Below are 25495 nucleotides of genomic sequence, written 5' to 3'. Positions count from 1 at the left end.
AAATGCAACAAGCAATGGGTTCCTCCATGAAATCCTCATTTATTCTTGCTTAGAAATTGTGCAGAGAAAAAGAAGGAACAAAAGGTTGAAAATGAGATGCTTTCTGCTGCGTTGTGTGCAGGAGCTGCAACTGTGGTAATGGAATTGTTAAGATGTGGATATACTTAAACCAAGAGAACAGGTTACATTGTAGAAGTAATTTATTTCCATTCCTATTGAGGAAACAAAATATATATATATGTTTTTTATATATATATATGTATGCACAGATATATAACATATATATATAAATTGGCTATTGAAATAGAAGCTACATTTTAAGGTCAGCTTTAGATGTTATGCTACGAGATCCATAGTGCATGAAGTGAGCGAACACATTTGGGTTTATTTTTTAATAACAAAAAGTAATGACAATAAGAAAAATGTTGAATGACAAAAACTGGCTTTTAAGTGTTTTTAGCACTTCTTTCTCCTATTTGTTAGGAAGGCAGCAGAAGCATTAAATCTCTTGCGACAGGGTGGTCCCTCATGGTCTGACATTGCTAGTTCTCATCTATTACATTTATATTTAACCTTAGCAAATTGATGCAAATGACTTTGTACCTTTACTGCCTGATTTTTGTCTACTGAATGTGTTCATGGGGTTGTATTAGTTCTATTCATAAATACATTGCCTTTTGGGGGCAACTCATTGCTTCCTCTGCATTGGAGGAAATAATATGAATTCCTCCCTTTTTTCTGCTGTGTGTTAGTCTAGTGTGGGAGTTCGGTTTTGCCATCTGCCCCTGGAGTGTAGGCAGCAGAAGAATGGGGTGGAGCAGGCTGCAGATGCCGCTGATGGAGGTTGCCAAGCGGAGTCCAGCATTGTGCTCCCATAGCTGACCATGGATCAAGCGAAGCGGCGCGCTGCCTGCTCGCTCCTGCAACTGATACGTGTTAAGCTATGCAAATGCCACGCCAGATATGCAGTGGCTTCAGCAGGCACAAAAGCACATAACTGCAGTTGGCCCTGAGCTGCTGCAGGGATCGCAGTGCTCTCGTGGGGAAAATGTAAGATTAGGGGAGGCAAGGGAATGTTCAGATAGAAATGGAGTGGGTAGATGCACTGAGCAGCTACATCGTCAGCCATCTCAAAAATACCTTCTGTTGCAAACTGCTGCATTTTTCCCAGTGGTAGCTGAAAATAAACATCTTTATTGATACTTGTGTTCAAAACCTCCTTATTGAGCTTGTGTCTTTAAATTAAGCCACCACACTTGATCATGCCATAGCAAGAAGCATCGTTTGCCAATTCCAGATAACTCTCTTTACTTTGTTTTGACCTTCAGGTTATGATAGGTTTTGTTTTGCTGGGTTTTTTTAACTAACTGGAAAGGTTAGTACATACCAAATGAATTCACTTTTCAGTTGGTACTTATAACCTTTTTTTGCATGGGAAGGTCTGTTGTTCACATAACAATAATGCCAAATTGTATGTGGCAAGGAACCAAAAGGGAAGTACAAAACGTGTGCTGTGACAGACTGTGGATGTCAGGGGAAAAAGAGAAAACAAATTAAGCTATGTCCTCATGCTAGTCATTAGTTGAACGTTATCTTGATTTCCCCCTCCCTTTTAGACTCTACATTCCTTCATCATGTTGTCATCGTTTCGTAAAGTCAGAGTCCAGGTATTTTTACATCATGCATGAAGTGTCATCGCCATATTTGCCTGTCTGTATTGCAGTGACCTGTTTGTAACAAAGCCCCATTTGTTTGAGTTTGTTCTGTACAGCAGGTGCTTTATTTGCACCTCAGTGTTGAGTCTGATCTGCCTTTCCTTTAACCCTTTGAATTTCCTGATTCCTGTCTGTGGTGCATGGCGTGTGAACATTTTATCCAGTTCAGTCTGGTTGGGTCTTGAAGTGGATTAATTTTTGCTTTAAAAAGTACTTGAGTGGTATCTTTTTACTTAAAGCCTCTGCAAAGCAACCATGAAAAGATTTACATTGGGGAACGCTCCACATCTGCAACTGGATTTCATTCCTGTTCCATCCACTTGCATGGATTTATAAGCCTTCGTATTTTTGTGGTGGTACTGTTTATATTCTCTGTTGGTTTTCGTCCAGTTGGTGGTAAAATAAATAGGATGTAGGGACCAGCCTTCAGCTGGGCAACACAAGCAACTAGGTTTTATTTGGAAAGGATAGTAATGTAAATGTTTATACTGCAATTAATATTACAATGGAAAGATAACAAAAGGGGGTTGGAAAATGCTGGGGTTAATTATATAAGATCCCATTACCTGTAAACTCTGCGTTCCTGCAATGCAGTCAAGGGAGTTTCTCTGGAGTCTCAGCAGAGTGCGGTCCTTGCCAGCTCTGCATAGTTTTATCAAAGGTCTGTGGTGATATGTGATATTAAATGCAAAGCAAAGCCAAAGAAACCCTTACAAAGGCACCAAATGCAGGTAGGAAATTCTGCTCCTGTTTGAATAATGCAGTTAAAATTTCAAGGCTGAATGCCTAAAAATGAGCAGGTCTTTAATCATCTTCCATATTCCAACAGTGCCTGGCTAAGGCTGCGCGCAAACCCTCTAATCAGCCTAAATCACCGGCTTTGCAGCCTGCTTTACCTCAGACAGAATTCACCTTTAAGTTTTAGTGCTTATGTCTTGTGTCCCTGTAGCACCTACTTAAATTCTGGGGCTCGTTTGAATTTCACCTGTGCTGCAGTCAGTCTGTGTGAGCCTCTGCCATTAAGCAGCGACTTCAGCCCATCTTGGATTTTCGTACTGCAGTGCTTGCCCCAGTTCTCTGGTTTGGAATTTGCAGAGGTTGGAGGTGACCTTCCTGTAACAATAACCAGGGGTATTTGGATGCAGGGTTCTGCTGCACATAGTCCACCCTTAAAATGTCTTCATTTTATAGATTTAAATTCATAACAAACCAAAGCACAGGGCATTGATTTTGTCTCAATAGTGTTTTAAGTCTCTAGTATAGGGTATGTGATTTGACATCCTTTAGTAACACCATATGCTCCTGTAGTTTCCTTCACAGGACCCAGCGCTGTGCATACTTTCCAGAAGGATTCTCTTTTAGTTCCCTGCAGTTCTGGTACATAACTAACATAGCACTGAGCTAGGAAGTCATGGTGCCTTTGTGTTCGAGACAGACACAGTGTTTTGCTGCTTCCTGAGCATTTTCAGGAAGGTGAATGGGGGAAATGAAGGTTGGGAATAAATGCACGCTGTTTCCCCCCCAACCCCGTCCGTTCCTTTTGAAGGTTATTTTCACATCCAGTATTAGAACTCTTCTTTTTTTTTTTTGCTTACAGAAGACAGCTCAGCACTTCATTCCCATTCCCTAGGAGGGAGTAGCCAAGATGACTTCTGGTGTATAATATTGATGAACACAAACAATTGCATCAAGCTGTTTGTGTGCATACGTGGGAAGCAGGGAGTGTTTGATAGAGAAAGTGCTTCTCTTGCAGACTGCAACCAGGGTCACGTATGCTAAATATATGTAACATGCATCAGGACTTGGCTGAAGAGAAAGTCATTATCTTACTATATATCTTTATATACTGATACCTGAGTGCTTTTCAGGGAGTTGAGTTCTTTAAGCTTCATCTAATTGGTTTTAAAAATACACTAAAATCTTACATACAGCATCAAATGTCTTTGAGATTTGAGTTTTTAAATCCCTGAAAACATTTTGGTGAGGGAAACGCTGACAGCTCTTGTGTGTGTCTGCCCTGGTGGCACTACTGTAATTCCTGCTTAACCCACCTCGATACCGCTGTTCCCCAACTTGAATGGTGTTGCTGACATCATGGCTGTTGCACTGCAGTGGCTATAAATACCTGCACTTGTGTATTCCCGTGCACTTTTGAGTGTAATTTGTATTGTCTGGGGAAGGCTGATTAGTTTAGATTGAAGGATAAGAGTAGTAAACTTGGGTTTTTTTTGTGTTGTGGGGTTTGTGTCTTAAATTTACTACTTTTTATTGCTTTTTTTGTTCTTTTTTTTCTGGAAAAAATACCGGCACGATGGTGCAGTCATTTCTGATTATTTTTTTCAGTTAGACCTAAGCTGACAAGTGCCTTTCTAAAGTTAGTCTTCCAGCACAGAAGTACGGTGTGAATGCCTTCGGGACAGTTCAGATGGGCTGGTTTGGGGACGTGTTTGCGATGACGCCTGCCTTGGCTGCCTGGAAGGCTGGTGCTGTCCCTCCTGCCGGGAAGGTTCCTTGGTGCCTGACCTTATCAGCTAGTGCAGGCGGTGCTGGGAGGGGCTGGAGGCAGCAGCGGTGGGAATGTTGTCTCTGCGCACAGTGCCGGTTATCTGGGGTCGGGGCTGGGCACTTGCGCACAGCCCAGTGTAAGCTGTTGTTTTTCACGTTAAAAACAGAAAATGCAGCTTCTTGTTGGCAGCTCTCTAGCTAGGGATAAAGAGCTGTAGCCCAGATGCCTTCAAATGGTGCAGTTGAACCAAGAAGGTTTAGAAACATCTTGGAGGACTGCTTTGTATTCAAGGGGGAGCGTGCCGCAGTTGGAGCGTGAAACCATCGGAGGTAGACTGCATCGTTCTGCAGCATCGATGACTTTTGAGTTCAGAGCTCCCCAGTGAGTGCTGATCGCGCTCTGGCAGAGCACAGACTTGCTGACGTCAGCTGATCTGCTGCAGGAAAGAACAGTCTATTATTGCTAGACCAAAGCACTTCTTTTACAATTGACTAGCTCGACTTACTGCAGCTACAAAAGGAGCCTTTCTTTTAACGAATTCCAGCAAAAAGATGAGCCAGATTGCATGACTCGTGTGGTGAGAGGCAAACCAGCCACCAGGCTACATTACAGCAGGTCTCCTGTTTGGTTTTTAAAGATATAGAATTAATTTAAATTGTCATTTAAATGATGTAACTATTCGCATAATTTAATCATGTAAATAATGATTTAAAGAGATTTAAAATCACTTGGGCTGTGGGTATTATTACTAATACTGAAATACAAGTTGACAGCAAAAGACTGACAGTGTTCCAAAGATGAACTAGGATTTCATTTTCTCCTGGTAATATTCATAACCAGAATAAGCAGCGAGACGGGCCCCAGTCCTGCAGTACATTTTGACTCCCTGCCACCTTGTTATTCCTGAGCACAGTTCACTTTAAAAGAAGCACTGTTGGAATTCAAACGCAGTGTGTCAGGGCAGGAAAGGAAGTTTTTTAGCAAGAACTTGCTCTCCTGGAGGGAAAATGCTGTTTGAAAGAGCGCTCGAAACCACCGCTTTCTCAGGGAAACAGATCTGTTGTTGAGCTCAGGTTATGTTCGGGGGTTTGATCTTTTAATGCTCAGATAACTCTAATCAGGTGGAGCCTCTGGTACCACTGCCAGGTGAAACCTGGGCTTCATTTATATCACACAGCCTACATAGATGGGATTGGTTTTTTTCCCTTGCCCTCTGTTGACAACAGGCCTGGAAGGGAAAGCAAAGCTGCCTTTTCCTTCCTTCCTCAAACTGCCGCAATGCAGTTGGGGCTCAGAGTTCATGGGCGCAGCGATTGCTGCTGGAATGGCTGTCCTCTTGCAGGGTGGGACTCTTGGAAGAGAGCTCAGGAATGTGTGAATTCGCCCCCATATGTTCCTTTCTGTCAGCTGGTCCCGTTGCAAGCGCTTGGAAACCAAGCAGAAAACACGGCCATATAGACTGCTTTCCATCCTGTGGTGTTTCTCATACAATTATGCAAGATGCATGTTTAAGTAAAGCATGTGGCTAACTAATGATTAAATCACATTTTAATATTTAACTGTATTTTTAAGAGATTGCCCATGTCTTTTAGTATGCAGTTATAGTCTCTGTTTCTTCCCTATCCTTGATAACATTGATGAGAAGTACATTTAGCTTGATGCTTACAGGATTTATAATAAAAGCATGAAGTGAGCTGTTCATGTAAACCCTTGTACATCAAGCCATTCATTACAGAATTGTCCAAGCATAAAGTGTTTGTTGCAGCAGCTCCTTGACAGGCAGAGTGAGCTATCAAACAAATGGGTAAATACCCAAACTGATGAGAATTATGATCCTATTTTTTTACTTTGTGTTACCATTCTGGTCTCATGCACAGGTCTCCTATTGAAAAATGGCTTTTACAAAGGTTAGGCACGGAAAATTAAAGGTTATCCCACTCTTATTAGAAAGGAAACAAAGCAGAGCAGTCAGTTCTTTGCTGTCTGTGGTAACAATAACAGGGTTTAGTATATAAAGTGATGTATGAGGATTTTTGGTTGAAGCAGTCAGAGCAGGATCACTTCCTAATGAAATGCTCCTTGACTGACTTGTCTAAGGTCAGATCTGTGAGGCATCATGAGCTTCTGTATTGGCTTTTGAAAAGTTAATGTAGGGAGTGGCAGGATGGGTTTATAATGTTTTAATTGAGAGAACAGAGAGGAGAACCATCACATACACATGGATGTGTGTATATGTATAATACAGATAGAGACATGTGGACCAGTTAGCTGCTGTTTAAAAAAACATCAGTGTTCTTTAGCTTACTTACTATTTTAAGTGTTTTGAGATTGTACATATTGTGCAAGAAACCTTTTATGTCTACACATCTACATATATATGTATATGCACAGAAACACGTTTGTGTTAGACTGGCATGCTGCCGTTTGAGTTGACATAGCCTTTATATGACTGCAGCCATATTTTTCCAGAAGATGTTAAATATCTTTGTAAATATTCCTTTCCCATTATTTTCTGCTGGAAGTATGCTTTTATTTAAGTGTGTAATACTCGTGTTGTTTGCACATACCCACACACACAGAATAAGACTGTGAGTAAACCACAAGCGAGTTTGAAAAGAGCAGGCTTTTCTTTCCTGGATCTCCTCCTGCCCTTCCTTTGTTATACAATACAAACAAAATGTGTTTCTTTTGGCTTTCAGAAAATGGATCCAAGTGGTGTGAAAGTGCTGGAAACAGCAGAAGATATCCAAGAAAGGCGTCAACAAGTTTTGGACCGTTACCACAGGTTCAAGGAACTATCTTCTCTAAGGCGCCAAAAACTTGAAGATTCCTATCGATTCCAGTTTTTCCAGCGTGATGCAGATGAGCTTGAAAAATGGATCCAAGAGAAACTGCAGATAGCATCTGATGAAAATTACAAAGACCCAAGCAATTTACAGGCAAGTCCTGCTGCCATCTTATGTTTCCTGTACTATAAACTTTAGGGCGTACCAGGTCAGCTGGGATAGAACAAACACAGAAATGTAACTTGATCTGAGAGCGGTGAAGAGAGATGAATGCAGATACCCACAGCCTCCCAAAGTGTTCTTCAAAAGCCTGGCCTCTTTGCTGATACAATTGGAGTATTTTTAGTAATGATTAGATGCTGAATCAGCATAGGAAAAGTTACTTCATGTAGCGTAGTGTAGAACCATCTTTGTTTAACCCTAGAGTTTGTTGGACACTTTGTGAATAAACATGAATTAACTCTTACTGTTTCCACTAAAAAGATGTAAAAAATAAGCTAGTGGAACTAGCTGGTGTCTGAGCACTGCAGTTTACAAAGCAAACACAGTGAACACATGTTTGGATCCAGCCGTGAAACACATGATACAGCAATGATTCCTGCTGTGCTGTTTTGCTGGTTGGTTTTTGGTAGTGAATATGTGTAAAATACACTAAAAATACTTGATACTTGGAAATGTGGAGGAGGACTGTGCAGCAGATCTGTCATGTTCTTTGATGTTTCACTTGTAGGGGAAGCTGCAGAAGCACCAAGCCTTTGAAGCTGAGGTGCAGGCCAATTCAGGGGCCATCGTTAAACTGGATGAGACTGGAAATCAGATGATTAATGAAGGCCATTTTGCATCTGAAACCATAAGAGTGAGTTTTAAAATGTCTTTCCTTTTTTTTTGCCTCTTACAGCCTTTTCCTTTAGCACTTTGTGCAGTTTGCACAGATAACTCTGCATTCTAAAACACTTCTAAAAACTACACAGGTGATTGGTTAGAGAAATCACAAGAGAATTTGTATTTGTAAAGCTGACTTTTCTCTTTCATGAACACCCAGCTCGTATCTATTCTTGGATCCAGTTCTGAGATGAACTGTCTGCATCTGGTGCCCAGGAACTTGGAATGCAAAATCATCAGCAATTCAAGGATGTGTTTAAAGTCACAAGGCAAATGATTAATTGTATTTGTGGTTCTTTCCAAAATGACACGAGATCAAGAAGCAGCAGATTCACAAGGCCTGGTGTCATGGGTTGTGACCACTCAGTTTTTTGCTGGTGTAGAGCATTTTCGTCTTCTGCAATAGCCATTCCAAGTAATATAAGTAAGCAGAGCAATAAACTTCAGACATGTAATTTCTATGTGCTCTGGCTCAGATCAGGTCTCTGTGATCTTTACTTTTTGCTGAAGTTGTACTGCCCATACACTTGAGTCTTTTTGAATTTGTGTTCCATGGGTTTTCCTGTGAGCTTCAAGTGCAGTGCTCTGTCTGCTCTGTTTATTTGGCAGCACACATCACTTTGGACAGCTGCTTCCTCAGTAACAAGCGCTAAGCTTGCTTTAAATCCTTTGCTGAGATAGACTGTTGTTTCTTAATTTCTCTCTAAGTCTCCCAAACTGTGTAATACAGTGACAAATGTAGTTGTCACATCTTTGCTGCTGCACTAGATAGATTTACATTTGACAGTATTTGAGCGATTATCAATGTTATAAAGTCTGAGCAAACTGTAAGGTTTGGGTAATGACTTGCTGGTTATCCTTTACTCCTTCTCCCATGTATTCTCATTTTCTTCTGGTTATATTAGTGTTTTCTCTCTTACTCACCCATGACCCTGGGCAATGTGGTCTAATGTGAGGTGTCCCTGTCTGTGGCAGGGGGGTTGGAACTGGATGATCTTAAGATCCTTTCCAACCCAAACCATTCTGTGTGTGCATACCCCACCAATAAACACTTAATTCTGCATATCAGCTGCTTCTTCTAGGCCTCATTTTGTTAAAGCTGCTGTTTCTGGACGTCAGCTCGTTTCCATGTTGGTTGTGGCTGCATTTTAATGTAACGCAAAGAAGTTGTTTAAAGCATTTTCCTTTATAAGGTTTAGACGTGAGCTGTTACAGCTTTTTAAAAGGAGAACCCTTGTGATGTTTTTGTAGTGATTATCAAACTTACATGTTCATCATTTCATTATAACTGAGAAAAGGTAGTAACCAAGAAAACCTGGTATTACTTTTAATACATTAATAAAATCCTGCTAAGGTAATGCTTATTTTATATGATCACAATGGGATCTCTGATCTTTACTCCAAATGGGGGGGGGGAAGTGCTTTGCAGTTGGATGATCTTAATAGTGTGTCGTAGCTGCAGTGAGAGTTATTTGTGTTGTGTTTGGAGTGGTAATTTGTCTTTTAATGGTTCAGTCTTTCACGCCGTACCGGACTGCGCAGCGTCCAATAGTAACAGCTACTCAAGTTGGGTCCCACATCCGAGTAGGTGAAACTTCTTGCAGTGCAGTGCAGCTTCTTTCTGCAGTATCTCCTTTCCTCCTTGGTTGATGGTTTGCACTATCCTCTTGTGCAGTGCTAGGAAACGGAGTAGTGTGAGCTCTTTACCCTCTGGAAACCTACCTAACTGAGCGGATTAAACGGGTATCCGCCCATGCTTGATGTTCAAAAGCTTCTCCAGCATGACTTTCAAGTTTCAATTCTCGATGAGCAAAGCGTTATAGATGAAGGGTGGAGCAGATACTTTCCTGTTTTGCAAGTTGTGTGTCTGTGTGGGAGTGTGGTTTTTCTTTTTAATTGTCTATAAAACTTAATGGTTGCTCCCAACAGTTTTGAAAGGCAGAGGTGCAGCCAGAGAGAGACTCAATATTAAAGCTGGCAATTGCTCCTAGTACTCCAGTGTTATGTTACTTAACCATGTTGGCTAAATATATTAAGTGATTAGGGCTAAGAGAAAAGGTTAAAATACTGTAAAGTGGCACAAGTTTGGCTGGAAACAAAATGTGTCATCTTAAATAAAAACCAATTTGAAAATGAGCACAACATTCATTATTGGGAGTTGAATTCCCTGTAGAAGACTGAACATTTCAAGGGGACAGCAGCATATTTTTGGTCTGACTTCATGTCAGCATAGAATTTAAATCAAATTTTGATCTCAAAATGTTTAACTCGTAGTTATGTAAATGTAACTATTTGATAGCTTCATTAATTATGAACAAGTATGTAAATATTCAGTAATTTCTAATTTAGTGTTGTTTAGATCACTTTACATCATTTGAAAACTAATGACTGGGGATGAAACTTGTTACTTTTGTCCACCCTATGTCTAAAGTGAGGATTAGCGTGTACTGTTCCAGGAAAAAAATCATCATCTGTTAAGGTCAGGAAGGAAATAAATCTGATCTTCTCTGATACAGGATTTTAGTAACAACATCCTATTGTTCTAGACTCGGCTGCAGGAGCTGCATCGACTATGGGAACTGCTGTTGGAAAAGATGAGAGAGAAGGGAGTCAAATTGTTGCAAGCACAGAAGCTGGTGCAGTACTTACGTGAATGTGAAGATGTCTTGGACTGGATCAATGACAAGGTATATTATTACCTGCCTTTGGTGTGTGAAATGTGATGTGTTTGTGTGGAATTTGTCTGTCACTGTATAGCTGCTGGAGTTCAGGTAGTCAAAGAAAGCTTTTAAAGGCACCTGTACATTTTACTTAGCTTATTCATACTGCATAAGCAGTAGGCATGCCAGCTGCTATGTGTTCTTTTGCAGCCACAAAACAAGGTACTGGACTAAGAGGAAGCCTGCATGAAGGAAAGCATAGATAAACATGAATTCTTTGCTTTGAGGAGACCTTCATATTTCTCCTTGTAATCAAATTCAGGTTTCCTGTAAAGGAAATACACAACATGTAAAAGCAAATGTGTTTTATAGATGTTCTAAATGATCAGTTCTAGAAAGTAGCCAGCCCAACCAGCAAGTAGTGTCTATGTAATTACTTAATGGCTGGAATATCTTCAGATATTCATTGTAAGGACATGAGCTGCAGGAGAACTGTTGGCTCTGGATTCTTTGAACTCTGAGGAAACAGACCACAAACCACACTATCAAGAAAAAGAAAAGCCACAAATGATCATAGAGGTTTTCTTAATGATGGTTTGTTATTTTGTGTCACTGTGGGTTCAGACTGTAAACACTGCTTAACTGTTACTGAATATGATGGTGCACTTTTCATCTGGAGTTGAAAGCAAATGCTAATAAACAGACTTAAAAATGTAATCAAGCTCTAATCACTGTGTGCTCCACAATAACACGGGCAGTTATTTTGTACTTTTAAAAGTATGTTTTTTTTCTGTGTATATTTTCTTTCATTAATTTAGGTTGTTGTAGTAGAGATCATCATGGACGGAAGAGAACACTTAGGATAGAAGAATTGATTATATTCAGTAACTTGAAAAATTAGTAAGAACAAGCAAGATGAAAAACTAATACCCTTAGTGATCTTGCATGTTTGCTGCAGTAATGGACAGATGTTGAGGGGAGGAGTGGAATTTAGCAGAGGAAACTTTGTAGTTTTAAAACCACCTTTAAATGCACTGATTCTAACTCTTTGACCTACTGAAAATTAGAACAGTTTCCTTCCTCATTTCACTCATGATTTCCCATAGGATATACTGACATTTGCTTTTTTTCTCCTCAATGTTCTAGGAAGCAATAGTGACCTCAGAAGAACTCGGGCAGGATTTAGAGCACGTTGAAGTTTTGCAGAAGAAGTTTGAAGAGTTCCAGACAGACCTGGCAGCTCATGAGGAAAGAGTAAATGAAGTGAACCAGTTTGCTGGCAAACTTATCCAGGTAAACATTAATGTGTGCTGAAAATCTCTTTCAGCAAGTCTGATGTAACACAATAAGCTTTGTCTGCAACTTCCTCTGTATTCCCTCTGGGTTGGTAGCTGATCTTTTAAGCTTTACTCTACATGTGCCAAGATACTTGGCCGTCTTAATGGTGGTCATTTGATTCACTCATTCTTCTGCCTGACAGCTTTAACTGCCCCAGTTGAGAACGTTCCTGAAAATATGGAGAATAGTGATTAGTCAAAGAAATTGTATTTGGGGTTAAATGTGTTTCCCTTGGATAGCCAGGATTAACATATCTTCTCTTCTGGTGTGTTACCTGGACTTGGTCAAGGATGGAGACAGGGCAGGAAGTACTGCTTTCCAGGAAAAAAAAAGATAGTATTTACAGTCCTTTTCCCATTGACTAATTAGTACATAGGGAACTACTACAGGAGCATTGAATGTTTACACAGTGGGGCTTGAGGGAAGCTATTGAATTGAGTGATCATCTGGCAAGAATAGTATTGATAAATTGATCTCTTGAAAGCAGCGGTGTCTCCGGGTTTTGTCAATGGATAAAACCACAGAACATGGGAAAAGAGCGTTTTTCCTTTGCTTGCTAGGAACAGCACCCTGAAGAGGAACTGATAAAATCCAAGCAGGATGAAGTAAACGCAAGCTGGCAGCGTCTGAAGGGACTTGCCCTTCAGAGGCAAGGAAAACTCTTTGGGGCAGCTGAAGTTCAACGCTTTAACAGGTATGGTCCTGGCTGGATCTGCTGAAGTGATGTAACGTTTGTGTGGATGTTTAATGAGGCATTCAGCTCTATCCAGTAGTATGAGAAGAGCTACTGTTGTCTGTTATGGTTTTGCTTTATTCTTCCTCATGACTTGTTGAATGAGGGCATTGTTGCTCTAAAATTGCCTTAGAGTAGTCATTCTGATTTAGCTGTTCAACACTTGGCAGTTTTGCTTCCCTTTCCTCTGAGGGCTTTTCCCCCCAGTTCTGTCCTAGATGAGCCTTAAAAGGTTTTATTGTCAGCTGGATGTCAGTCCAGTTGTTCTCAGAGGTCTTTGGACAGTGTCTTGCTGTGATCATCCCCATCTACAGCATTTTGAGATTAGCTGTTACTAAGTTGGAGAAAGCTCAGGAGTGGGAAATGTACCTGCTAGGCGATGGTGCTCAGTAATGCTATAATTCCTTGCTTGCATCTGGTGACACCATCTGAAGAATGGCTGCCAATACACTTCAAGGGGGGTTGAGGTTTTTAAAGTCAGGTTTTTTCAAGGGATGACTGCGGTGTCTCTCCCAGTACTCCTAGCATATGTGCAGGAAAACATCCTGCTTTCTTCCCTTTTCTGTACAAGATAGACTGTTTTCAATTTGTGCTTTGTTTTGAAGGGATGTGGATGAAACAATCAGCTGGATTAAGGAGAAAGGGCAATTGATGGCCTCAGATGATTTTGGCAGAGACCTTGCCAGTGTGCAGGCGTTGTTGCGTAAGCATGAAGGCCTGGAGAGAGATCTTGCAGCTCTTGAAGATAAGGTACCCACACGAGATGCATTTTTACCTACAATTTGTATGAAGTAAGCTGCTTGTAAAAGGCTAGAAGCTTACTCACTGTTTGTGACCTGCTTTAGGTTAAAGCCCTTTGTGCAGAAGCTGACCGTTTGCAGCAGTCTCACCCAATAAATGCCTCTCAAATTCAAGTGAAACGGGAGGAGCTGATCGCCAACTGGGAACAGATCCGAACTCTGGCAGCAGAGAGGCATGCTCGCCTTAATGACTCCTACAGGTAGGAACGCCGTCATGCTGGAATGACCTTTCTTCCTCAGTTGAATTTGACAGAATGCTCTTGGGAAGAGAAAAAAGGGATGCCGTTTCCAACATTTTGGAATGGTTCTGGTGTTTTCAGAAGCAGTTTTGTTCACCAAATTATATTTTACAATAACTTCTTGTAGTAAAAGAAATAGATGATAAATATGTACAGCTTTAAGTCATTCTCTGGGTGTAGATTAATTATGTAAAGAGACACATAGATGTTTTAGGATGTTTGGTTTTCTTTTTTCCCCCATCTGAGTTGGTATCTGCCATTTAACGTAATGTGGCTTTAATACATATATTGCAAATCTGTTCATGATGAAGTTGTTACGATTCTCAGTGAAGATTATTGTTTGATGTATTGTCATCAACAAAATGAAGTACCTGTTTCTGTGACAGTTGTTTTGTTGCTGTGGGATTTGTCTCCATCCAGTCTTGTTTCTACACAAGCCTGGCTGTCTATGAAACACAGTCCTTTAGTTCGCTATTGAGAAGCCACACTAAAAAGAAACTTAACCTGATCTTGTGGTTAGTTTGCACCCTTCTTGGTTTTGTTTTTCTGCTGTTTGCTCCTTCCCATGATGCAAGATTTATGGTGCTGGAGACTCACACAATAATAATTTTTTCCTTTGCCTTCCTTGTCATAATCTCTTCACCTCAATTAACAGCAAATGTGAAAGGGAAACAAACGGATCACTTCTGCTGATAAGCATGTGCCAAATAACTTACAGGCATGCTGAAAGGAATTTGAGAATTCATTTGCTTGTTGTTTTAAGGCTGAGGCATGTGCAGCTGAAGCTTTCTGTCAGTCTGCACCCCACACTGTTATGATTGTGACAAGCAGTCCGTGGGCTACCTTTAAACGCTCTGCTGGAGACCTGCCTTGTTGTCTTCAACATGCAGGCTTGTAGTCACGAATATTCCTTTTACTTTGATAGGTTATATGTAAAACATGTCTTTGAGAAATTGATTTTGAACATACTTTTTTTCAACCTATAAAAGGTTTATTTCTTTGATGGAGAGCACATTTAGTTACTTAATATTCCGACTGTGAATTGGTATTGTTTTGTTCTATCTGAGGAACAGCTTTTATGTTTGTAACACCTTCTGTGGAGTAAGGATGGAGAAACATTGCAAAACTTAATTATTCCAAACCATTTTTCATTGTGCCTTCCTAAGGCTGCAGCGCTTTCTTGCGGACTTCCGAGACCTCACCAGCTGGGTGACTGAGATGAAGGCTCTGATAAACGCTGATGAACTTGCCAATGATGTCGCTGGAGCAGAAGCCCTTCTAGACAGACATCAGGAACACAAGGTACAATGGCTGTACAGCCAAATCCAGTCAGCAGCCTTCAGTAGCTGGTCTGTATGTCTGTCACAGTCTCTGAGTCAGAACTGCTGATGTTGTATCACCAGAATCCTTTGATCAGGCAACTAACACGGTATGAGATGGCTGTCCTGATTTCACGTTTTTACTTTGTTTCTCAATAGTAGATATATATTAATAAATATTTAAGAATGCTTGTGATAATATTTCATTAAAAATCAGATGTGATAGCAGTAATTCAGGCTAATGACAGGTTTAGTTCTCCATCATGAGGAATTGCTATAAGTAAGCAGAAAGAGTGCAGCTTAAAATTAACCTTTAGTTTCATTTCAACACATGAATTTATACTTACCTGCACTGTAAGGTAGTACATTTCATTTTAGTTTTCCTGTTAAGGGTAATGTATTTAAAGATAGCTTAAGGTTTATCATTCAGGTGTCCTTACAGTTGTCTCTGTCTTATTTTCAATAGCAGTTTTCATATTCTGACACTATTCCAAGACAAATTCTGGTAACAGCTCATTCTTGTCCCCTTTCATAGGGAGAAATTGATGCCCATGAAGACAGCTTCAAATCTGCTGATGAGTCTGGCCAGGCTTTGCTTGCTGCTGGGCATTATGCTTCCGATGAAGTTAAAGAAAAGGTAAGTTGAGAGCAAGAGCTCCAGGAAGAATTTAAGAGCTTCTCTTACAAATAGGTCTGTGGTCAAAAAGTGTGATTGCCCATTAAATATCTCTCTGTAGATGCAGTTTGGAAAAGGAGAGGTTTCTGGCTGAAGTCAGAAAGTTGTAGCCAGTATTCAAGCTTGATAAATTAACAAAAGGCTTGCCCTATGTAAGGATGATGCTCTCAGTAATAGGAGGATTCTTTACACAGGAGATCATTTTCAGTCTGGTGTTAAACCACTTTTTTAGAGTCACAACTTGACTTTACATTGTGGTAGAAATGAACCAAACTGTTAGGTAAAACTGTTCTGTATTCCTCTTCCCAATCCATTAGCTGACCATCCTCTCGGATGAAAGATCTGCCCTGCTAGAGCTATGGGAGCTTCGCAGGCAACAGTACGAGCAGTGCATGGACTTGCAGCTTTTCTACAGAGATACTGAACAAGTTGACAACTGGATGAGCAAGCAAGAAGTGAGTGCACATCTTTGAACTCTCCGGATAAGGTTGATTTTCATTTCAAGTCTGTGTCTGTAGACTTAAAACAATTGGTTTATGGGTGGAGTGACTGCCACTAAACATGCACTAGGGAGCAGGGTGCTGTGCGGAGTTATTTATCTGACTGCCCCAGCTGCTACAATGATTGTTTCCATCTAATGTTTTAACTGTTGTGACAAGTTGGCTTGAGATTGCTTTTGTGTACGTTAACTCTTGTAAAGTGCTGGTTGAATAACAAGCTAAAAGAATTATTCGGAACCTGTTAGAGGCATACAGGGAGCACTATCCCAATATATCATCCTTTACTTCTCAACATCAGTGATGCTGCTTGAGCTGACTTAGAGCAGCTGAGCATGGAAACATAAAAATGTGTTTGTTTCCTGACTTCAGGCATTTCTTCTAAATGAAGACCTTGGTGATTCTCTGGATAGTGTGGAAGCTCTTCTAAAGAAGCATGAAGACTTTGAGAAATCCCTAAGTGCCCAAGAGGAGAAAATCACAGTAAGACATTTACATTAGGTGATCACTAAATGGGCAAGAAATAAAACAAGTGAATTTGTTGCCTGGGGAGGAGACACTGCTGGAGAATGACAGAGGAGGATGGGGCTTGCTCTGTAGGATGATCCACTGTTGTGTGGGATGTATTATCTCTAAATTGTGTGTAGTGTCTCTAAAATGGGAAGTAGTGGAAAAGACAGGATAGGGCTTGATTGCTGCCTCAGGGAGCTTCGGAACCCACTGCTTGCATATCATACCAGCACACATGTGGATGAAGATTTGTCAAAATCTGCATTCGTCCACATGTAAGATGATGGTACACATAAAGAAGGGTATAACAATGCTATCTGAATGGGGTTTTGTTAGTTTTACAGTGATAAACCTTTGAGAACTAAACTACTAACTAAATGTGCACTAACAATGTGTATTACACCAAATAAATGGAAACCTATTTTCTCTTTAGGCCTTAGATGAGTTTGCTACTAAATTGATTCAGAATAACCATTATGCCATGGATGATGTTGCTACACGCAGAGATGCTGTAAGTATCTAAAATGCATTTGTACTCTAGACTTCATATCATAGTTTTCTTTATTATTTTAAATGTTATGACTGCGGTACACAACAACAAATAGAGCAGAGCTCTCAAAAAAGTATGAGTGATGGTTCTTAAGGATTTAAAAACCTTTAAACCTTTACTTCTTCTGTTTCAGCTCCTGAGCCGCCGCAATGCCCTTCATGAGAGAGCCATGTACCGCCGTGCTCAGCTGGCAGATTCCTTCCACCTGCAGCAGTTCTTCCGAGACTCTGATGAGTTGAAGAGTTGGGTTAATGAAAAAATGAAAACCGCAACAGATGAGGCATATAAGGTAGACACAAAGACAAATGTTAAGAGTCGTTTTAAGGCTATACCAGGCTTAATATAATCAGCCTAATGACATGAAGCAATGTCAGCCAAAACGTTGCTGTAGTAGGCAGTATTAATGGCAACAGAAGAAGCTGTGATTTCTCCCTGACCCCAAGGGGGATTTTCCCATCATGCTGTAATCATGCTTATTGGACAGCTTAAGTGTTCTGATTTAGGCATACTTTTGGCACCAAATCCTCTGGCAATATCTTGGCATGTAAATGAGTGTACTCTAATTTTAAAGTTCTTCAGAGACCTATAGATACTAATTTTGGACTGAAGGGTTCTTTTCTTTCTTCATCTGTAGGACCCATCAAACTTGCAAGGTAAAGTTCAGAAACATCAGGCTTTTGAAGCAGAGCTTTCTGCTAATCAGAGTCGTATTGATGCACTGGAGAAAGCTGGCCAGAAGTTGATAGATGTCAATCACTACGCATCTGATGAAGTGGCAGCTCGCATGAATGAAGTTATCAGCTTGTGGAAAAAGCTTCTGGAGGCCACTGAACTCAAAGGTACGACTTGCTCAGAAGAATATGGCTAATTCTTTTGCTAGAGAGTTTATCTGGGAGAAGACAGGAAGGGAGTTAAATGAAGTGGAAACCATAAGTCATTTTTTCCTCTTGCTGCTCTGTCTCGGTCAGGTATAAAACTGCGTGAAGCCAATCAACAGCAGCAGTTTAATCGCAATGTGGAAGACATTGAGCTGTGGCTGTATGAAGTGGAGGGGCACTTGGCTTCTGATGATTATGGAAAAGACCTTACTAATGTGCAGAATCTTCAGAAGAAACATGCCCTGCTAGAGGCAGATGTTGCTGCCCATCAGGTAGGGGAAATCATTTTTCTTCTTGTCATTTCAGATTTCCTCACTCAGAAGTGCTCACTCCAGAGACCTTAGCAGGTCTGGATTGTCATGAATTTTGTAGCTTTGGGCTTTACAGCTTATTTATCAAAAATAATTTTGAACTGAAACATAAATGTATGTCTCTAAGAGCAGTATCCTTGTGCCTTTGACAAAAATAAGCTTTTGAAAAAGGAAAATGATTCCATTTTGGTTGCTGCTGACAGCACAGCATTGTTTTGTGCTGTGAATATCAACTTAAAATGATGTGCTGTGCATTGCACAGGAAATAATTCTGTCTTAGACTGTCCATTTGCAAACAGCTTATTCTTGTTCGGTTTGTTTTCATTATAGCTTTAAGAAATGGAAGAGGAGGGAGAACAGATCAGTTTTGAAATACAGCACTTCACAGCAAATGTTTCCTTCGTTTGCTGGTGATCTTTTAGGGGAATTAAATCCACAGCAAGACAGTCAACAAAATCTGGCTTTCCACAAGTGGAGCTGCCAGTTAATTGCTCTAACAATTGAGAAATGGCTTGTGTAGAGTAGCACATCTGTAAGGTTAATGTAACTTCAAGAACCTTTATTTTATGAAATTGACAAACTGAAACCGATTGCATTTGCATAACATTGAATATTATCCGGGGTCTCATCACCAAAATGATTGCACTGGCAGCATGCAGCTGAAGTTCTCTTCTTCTGTCACAAGATAACTTACTTAGACCTGAAAATATTTACAGTTGCTGCAGCCATCTTAGAGAAACCCTGACATAATGTTATTGCTGGGTTAATTTTAGGATCGCATAGATGGCATTACCATCCAGGCACGCCAGTTCCAGGATGCTGGGCACTTTGATGCTGACAATATCAAGAAGAAGCAAGAAGCTTTAGTAGCTCGTTATGAAGCTCTGAAGGATCCTATGGTAGCTCGAAAGCAGAAACTTGCAGATTCTCTTCGCCTGCAACAGCTCTTCCGTGACATTGAGGATGAAGAGACCTGGATTAGGGAAAAAGAACCCATTGCAGCTTCAACAAACCGAGGTTGGTCCATCCTGGTATCTCCAGGATTTCAGTGACAAGATTGCTCTGTTATAATCTGTCTCTTTATGGAAGATTCCCTAGAAATTTCTGAAACATGTATTGTAATTGCCATTGCCTGGAGTTGCAGATTTGCCATCACCCATGGTTCTTTAACTGTTACATTACTTCTAAAATTTGAATGGGTAGCAGTTTTCAGTGCTCTGTCTTCATTGCGATAGCACTTACTCTGCGAGTTGTCTAGTGCTGGTTGTAGCTGCCTTGGCACTTTTGGTTAATGTCCCAGAATGAGCTGATGAACTGTTTTCTTTCTTTCAGGCAAAGACTTAATTGGTGTCCAGAATCTGCTAAAGAAGCACCAGGCTTTGCAGGCAGAAATTGCAGGCCATGAGCCTCGCATTAAAGCAGTCACACAGAAGGGAAATGCTATGGTTGAAGAGGGTACGTCTCAGTGGTTTTAACTCCTCCTCTTTCACAAATCCAAAAGTCTTAATACTGGACTTTGGTCCTGCATGGTTAAGGATCAGTGCCTGTTTTTATCCAGATACCTGCTGGCAGGATGAATTTCTGCTCATTCTTCAACCTAAAACTAGATTCCTTGATGGGAACCTGTCATGATTTTCACAGACATGCATTTGCTCTTGACGGGCACGTGTGATGCCTGTATTCAGCACCTTTGTGCCTATGATATTTAGTCTCCATTTTTAAAGGCTTATATCAGAGATACATAGTCATGAGGTGAGAGAGAATCCTTCACAAAGACGAGTTATTCCTGCTTTTAAATAGTAGGCATCTTTATTTCTAACTGGGTGTTCTTAACACCAGATTACTCAAATTCCCCGATTCCAGGATTCAGAATGCTGTCTGAAATAAAATTTGTTTGCTGCCAAAACTCTGCCACTGGAAAAAGGTGGCCTTTTGTGTTGTATCACTGAGAAGAAATATTATGATGTGGCTTGTTTGGTTTAGAGTGATTCAAATGTTCCTAGTACAGCTTGATTGACAGGTACAATGTTTTCCAGTCTTAAGGCAAAAGAACAAGCTGAGTTGTGCTTTCATTATTCTAGGCAGAATAGGCTATGTAGGTTTAAATGGGTCTAATTTCTGTGACTTCCAAGAAGTACAGGTAATCTTCAGTTCCCTCTCCTTCTGTTGCATAGGACATTTTGCAGCTGAGGATGTGAAAATCAAACTGAACGAGCTAAACCAGAAGTGGGACTCACTGAAAGCTAAAGCATCTCAACGTCGACAAGACCTAGAGGATTCCCTGCAAGCTCAGCAGTACTTTGCTGATGCTAATGAGGCGGAATCCTGGATGCGGGAAAAGGAGCCCATTGTAGGCAGTACAGACTATGGAAAAGATGAAGACTCTGCTGAGGTATTTGAGATTGTTTGAATCTGTTTTGCATAAACACAGCAAGGATTTGTCCAGTGGTAAAAAAATGAGTTCTGCTGGTTTTGAGATTCGTACAAAAAAATGGCAGAAGACTCTTGCATCAAGCTGAATTTTGGCTCTGAATCAAAAGATGGTAGTTTTCCCTGTGTCTTCATTAGTGTACATGAAATTTTCCTCTTCAGTATATTAAATCAGTTGTGAGGAAACTTTACATTTACTTTGCATCAGCTCTTTTACAGGGTTTTTTTGCTTGGTTTTGATAAAGTATAACGAGCCTAATGTCAGCAAATTCTTTATGTGATGTTGCATTTCAGTATGAGTCTGTTTTTTAATAGTTCATTGCTCTGGAAGTAATGTTTTGTCTAGAGTTATTTTCCTAGTGTCATTCTGCAGTCAAACACGACATCCCAGACACTGCTGACTGACAGCTCATCAAATTGAAGTGCAGTTTAAAGGCATACTTTCAAACTTAACACTATTTCCAGCGTGATGCTTGGTATTCCTGGTCAGAACAAAAGAATGTTTCTGAGATAAGGTAGAGTGAAAGCACCAGAAGCATTTAGAGCACTATCTAGACTGTGAATAAATAGAAGTGGTTATTCTCATGAGAGTCACAAGACTGGCAGCTCTGAAAAACCCACATTCCCTGTGTATGGAGCCAAAGTATGTATTTTAAGCAGAGAGGTATTTGTAAAATGGTGTACATGTTGTTTTTGTCTTTCACTTTCAGGCTCTTCTGAAGAAACATGAAGCTTTGATGTCTGATCTTTCTGCTTACGGCAGTAGTATACAGGCTTTAAGGGAACAGGCCCAGTCATGCAGGGTAAGGAAAGATGCTAATCATGTTGCTGAAATTCTTGGGTCAGCAAAAGGTAAAGACAAAGCCTAATAACAGTTGTTGTTTTTGAGAACCTATTGCAGACTGTACTTGATTTTCTCAAAAGAATTAGTGGTCTGTTTTTATAATTATAACAGACAGCTGTGTTGCCTCAGAAGAAGACAGTGTAATGTGGTTTTCAGAGTTTGAGCCCAGACAGCACCTCAGCTAAGTCTATCTGCATTTGTTTCAACAGGAATAATTTTAAGGCATTACAGTAGCTTTAACTAAGGCTGTTAGGACAACTACATTGATTGTCATAAACATGGAATAACTCATTTTTCTTGTGCTTCTTCTTCGTTAGCAACAAGTTGCTCCCACAGATGATGAAACTGGAAAAGAGCTTGTTCTGGCACTCTATGATTACCAAGAGAAGAGTCCTCGGGAGGTGACTATGAAAAAGGGAGATATCCTCACCTTACTCAACAGCACCAACAAGGTACACTCTTGCCTTCTGGTTGTTGTTAAGCTGCTTGGCTCACTTGGGGTTGTGTGCTCTGCGGAGCGTGTTTTGGGCTTCTTTTGGGTTTGTCTTGTTAAAAAGAGCGTTCAAAGAAGTTAAAAGAATTTGCATGTTTAGTCCCTGTTCCCTTTCAGTGCTTCAGCATACCTCTTCAGCTCATTCTCATGACTCCTCTATAGCTTCCAAGTCAGATAAACAACATCTGTTGTAGGGCATGTGTCTGTCAGAAAACTTGTTTTCCTATTGTTGAGGAATTTTTGACCGACACAAGGGGAGACATGGAAGCTAACAAATAGGTGTCTTCAGGAAATTGTTTGAAACAGTCTCCATCAAAAGAGCAAACCGTTGGGAGCATCACTGGTTTAGTGGTCATTTTGGGTTTTTTTTCTTTCCAGGACTGGTGGAAGGTGGAAGTTAATGACCGTCAGGGATTTGTACCAGCTGCCTATGTGAAAAAACTGGATCCTGCCCAATCTGCATCCCGAGAGAATCTCCTGGAAGAGCAGGGCAGCATAGCATTGCGACAGGAGCAAATTGACAACCAGTAAGATTTAACTGATGACATATGACACCCATTCAGCATTTGCTGGCTTGGCCGTTGCCTCACATATGCCAGAAGCTGAGGTTGCTGCCTGTTACACTAGGGAGTAATTAATTGGAGCAGAACAATTGGCTTCTTTACCAGGGCACCATATTCAGTCATTTTATTCCTATTCTAAATTTTCTTACTGCTTTTCACATTTTTTAACTGTAAAACTCATGACACTAGAGCTCAACTTGCTGTCTGACCTCAGTATTTTGTGTTCCTTTTGTTGTTGTACTTAACAACTTAAAACTTGTTTGTGAGTTGTATCTGTCCTAAGCAGCTCTTGTATTTGTAATTGTCACTTCTTAATGTTTGATCTGTTCTGAAAAGCTTTCTTAAATTTGGTTTCATGAAGTACAGTGCCCTCCCTATACAGGGCTGCCTCTGGAGGTGACCTCCTTAGGAGCTGTGACTTCTTTGGTGCTAGCTCATTACTTGTGCTCCCGAAATGTTGTGCCATTATGGGCTAAAAAGTGTCCCCTCCTTTTTGAGGAACGTGCCATTGCAAATAGAGAAGGCTGTGTGACTGCTTGGTAATGCCCTCCTAAAGCACATGGTAGTTAGAGATTAGTGCAAGCAAGGGCTGTGGGTGATAGCTGTGAGCTACTGGCTCATCTTATCAAGCCATTTGGAAGCCAAAGCTGAAAGTTTTACGCATACTCCCATCTGTTTGCACAGCTATGCTGTCATTCTACATGAGAATATCTTCCCACTCACTTGTTTTGAGTCACCAGTTATTACAGTGACATACAGTAATAACTTCCTTTAGCTCTAGAATTAAAAAGCAAAAAGCTTGTACCAGTGAGAAGAAAGGATGCTGGAAAACTGACACATTACTCAGGATTTTAATAATGTGTAATTTTCTCTATGGATTTTCATGCTGCTTTTAAGAACTACAACAGGGGTTCCATATTTTAGAGCCAAGGAGAGGAGGCCACTGTTTTAGTCTACAGTTGCATGGCACAATGACCAGGAAATGAGGAGACCTTATAGAGAGAGTTGCACTGTATTGTTGAAGTTTCCTTATGTGAATTGTACTCCTGGTCTTATTTGCTTTGTTTGCTTCTGAATGACACCTAATTTTCTCCATTTAAATGTGAACTCTTAACCATCTCCTACCACAGACAACCCATGGATGGAGCTGCTGCTTTCATTATTTTTGTTAATCTGACTAATTTTTTGCATGCATTTGCTGTGCTCCCTCTGTCTGTGCAGGACTCTTATAACTAAGGAAGTCGGCAGTGTATCTCTGCGTATGAAACAGGTCGAAGAACTGTGAGTAGGATTAGTCCTTTCTAAACCATGCTGTCTCCATACTGTCACTGTCCATTCTCCTTTGTTTGTTTATTTCTTTGGGAAAGCTGCTCCAAAGAGACATAAAGGAAGCAATTTGTGATGTGAATTGGTTTCAGTGTAGATGAGTGTCATGGTACGTGTTCTTTATAGCCAGATACCCAGCCAGCTGCTTATGTTGTTGGTCACCTCTGTGCTGCTGAATGGATTGATATTGTTTTCCATTATGCTGATTTTGCTTACCAAATGAGGCTTTAGTGATACCTAGACTGTTCTCTTTAAAAAAAATAATCTCTTCTCTGAGGTGCAGACAGAATACTAGTTTGTTATGTATATATAATATATATACATGAAGTGTTTCATCACATGAGTGTCTTAGAGCTTGGAAAGGGCGGAGCTGCCCTAGTTTATTGTATAAAATAACATGCTGAATAATCCAAAAGCATTAGTTTATTTACATAGGATGACTGGGTTTTATTATGACAGTAATTTAATTTTCAAACTTGTGCTCATATCTCCTGAAAAAATACCAAGTTTGTGTTGTGAGTCTTGGAAGTTGCTGGGAGATCCAAAGCAGTGGTGTTCATCAGCTGTGCCTGGCAGACTTTTCATAGGGAATGTGTTTCTTGAGGATCAGAAGGGAAAGTATTATGTTAATCTCTGAAGTGTTGCAAAGCAGCTTTGAGGTGAGGTCTGCTTCTAAAGGAATTTTGCCCTAGATCCTCTATGAGCTTCACAAGTATTTAATATCTAAAATTGTATGCTGAGGCAAACATCTGCAGTTAGGGCAGGCTTCAAAACAGGGTTTTCCTCAAGTCAGGGTAGGATGTTGCTATTCAAACCTAATACAAAAGATTCCTAGTTCCATTCTGTTCAGTCTTAAACCAGGGTAGGCAGGAGACTGCAAAGTCGCTGCTTCCATGAAAGACTTAGAGTTGATTATCAGCTTGATGTGTAGACATTACAGCCCAGGGTATCAAGGATTTTCTTTAACAGACTTTGTCCTCTCTGAGTTACTTGCTAGGAAAATGCTACATCATTGAACTCTTCACGCTGGGAGGTGTAACTGCTCAGTGTTTGCCTCTGTGCTCCAAGTTGGGAAATGAAAACATTATAGGGCTGCCCTTTCCCAACTTGAGGCTCCTGCAGGTATCTCAGCAGTGTCATCCATTATTTGATTTAATAACACCAAAATGAATATCTTCATGCCTTAATAATGTGAATCAGTTGCTGCTGTTGATCACTGTAGTCGAACAGCGTGCAATCTGATGGAGGATATAAAAAGCCACCCAGATGCATCCAGAATATCTCATCTTCCAGAGTACTTAAAATAGGGTAGGAGTAAGAATGGATGTGGCTTTTCTGAATGCAGGTTCTTTAAAAACAAGCATTATGCATTGCTGAAGAAATCTGTAATTCAGTACCAATGACTAAAGCTTCTGTTGGCTTTTATTCAGCAATAGCTG

At 40.4% G+C, this 25495-nt stretch overlaps 1 protein-coding gene across 10 annotated transcripts in view; it reads left to right on the top strand.

Annotated features, from left to right (window-relative positions):
- SPTAN1 (spectrin alpha, non-erythrocytic 1) overlaps positions 1-25495 on the top strand; it is a 52037-nt gene that overhangs the window by 1599 nt on the left and 24943 nt on the right. For 3 of the 10 annotated variants that reach the window (XM_061352854.1, XM_061352861.1, XM_061352853.1), the window contains exons 1-23: positions 1370-1667; positions 6921-7160; positions 7738-7863; positions 10436-10576; positions 11696-11842; positions 12448-12581; positions 13226-13370; positions 13466-13620; positions 14826-14961; positions 15514-15615; positions 15972-16109; positions 16524-16634; positions 17095-17172; positions 17345-17500; positions 17846-18050; positions 18180-18361; positions 19174-19417; positions 19733-19855; positions 20575-20792; positions 21541-21633; positions 21992-22126; positions 22546-22694; positions 23952-24011. In XM_061352854.1, the coding sequence (XP_061208838.1) occupies positions 1635-1667; positions 6921-7160; positions 7738-7863; positions 10436-10576; positions 11696-11842; positions 12448-12581; positions 13226-13370; positions 13466-13620; positions 14826-14961; positions 15514-15615; positions 15972-16109; positions 16524-16634; positions 17095-17172; positions 17345-17500; positions 17846-18050; positions 18180-18361; positions 19174-19417; positions 19733-19855; positions 20575-20792; positions 21541-21633; positions 21992-22126; positions 22546-22694; positions 23952-24011 (3251 nt within the window). In that variant the 5' untranslated portion in view covers positions 1370-1634. Of the gene's footprint in view, positions 1-1369; positions 1668-4641; positions 4837-6920; positions 7161-7737; positions 7864-10435; positions 10577-11695; positions 11843-12447; positions 12582-13225; positions 13371-13465; positions 13621-14825; positions 14962-15513; positions 15616-15971; positions 16110-16523; positions 16635-17094; positions 17173-17344; positions 17501-17845; positions 18051-18179; positions 18362-19173; positions 19418-19732; positions 19856-20574; positions 20793-21540; positions 21634-21991; positions 22127-22545; positions 22695-23951; positions 24012-25495 lie in introns of those variants that run through there. The other 7 variants (XM_061352860.1, XM_061352859.1, XM_061352863.1 and 4 more) reach the window with 5 other exon arrangements.

This window comes from Neopsephotus bourkii, unplaced genomic scaffold, assembly GCF_033783945.1.
Source record: "Neopsephotus bourkii isolate Nb327-2 ecotype Australia unplaced genomic scaffold, CSIRO-AGI_Nbou_v1 NB_659, whole genome shotgun sequence".
NCBI classification, from domain to species: Eukaryota; Metazoa; Chordata; class Aves; order Psittaciformes; family Psittacidae; genus Neopsephotus; species Neopsephotus bourkii.
This window is presented reverse-complemented; position numbering and strand designations above follow the sequence as displayed.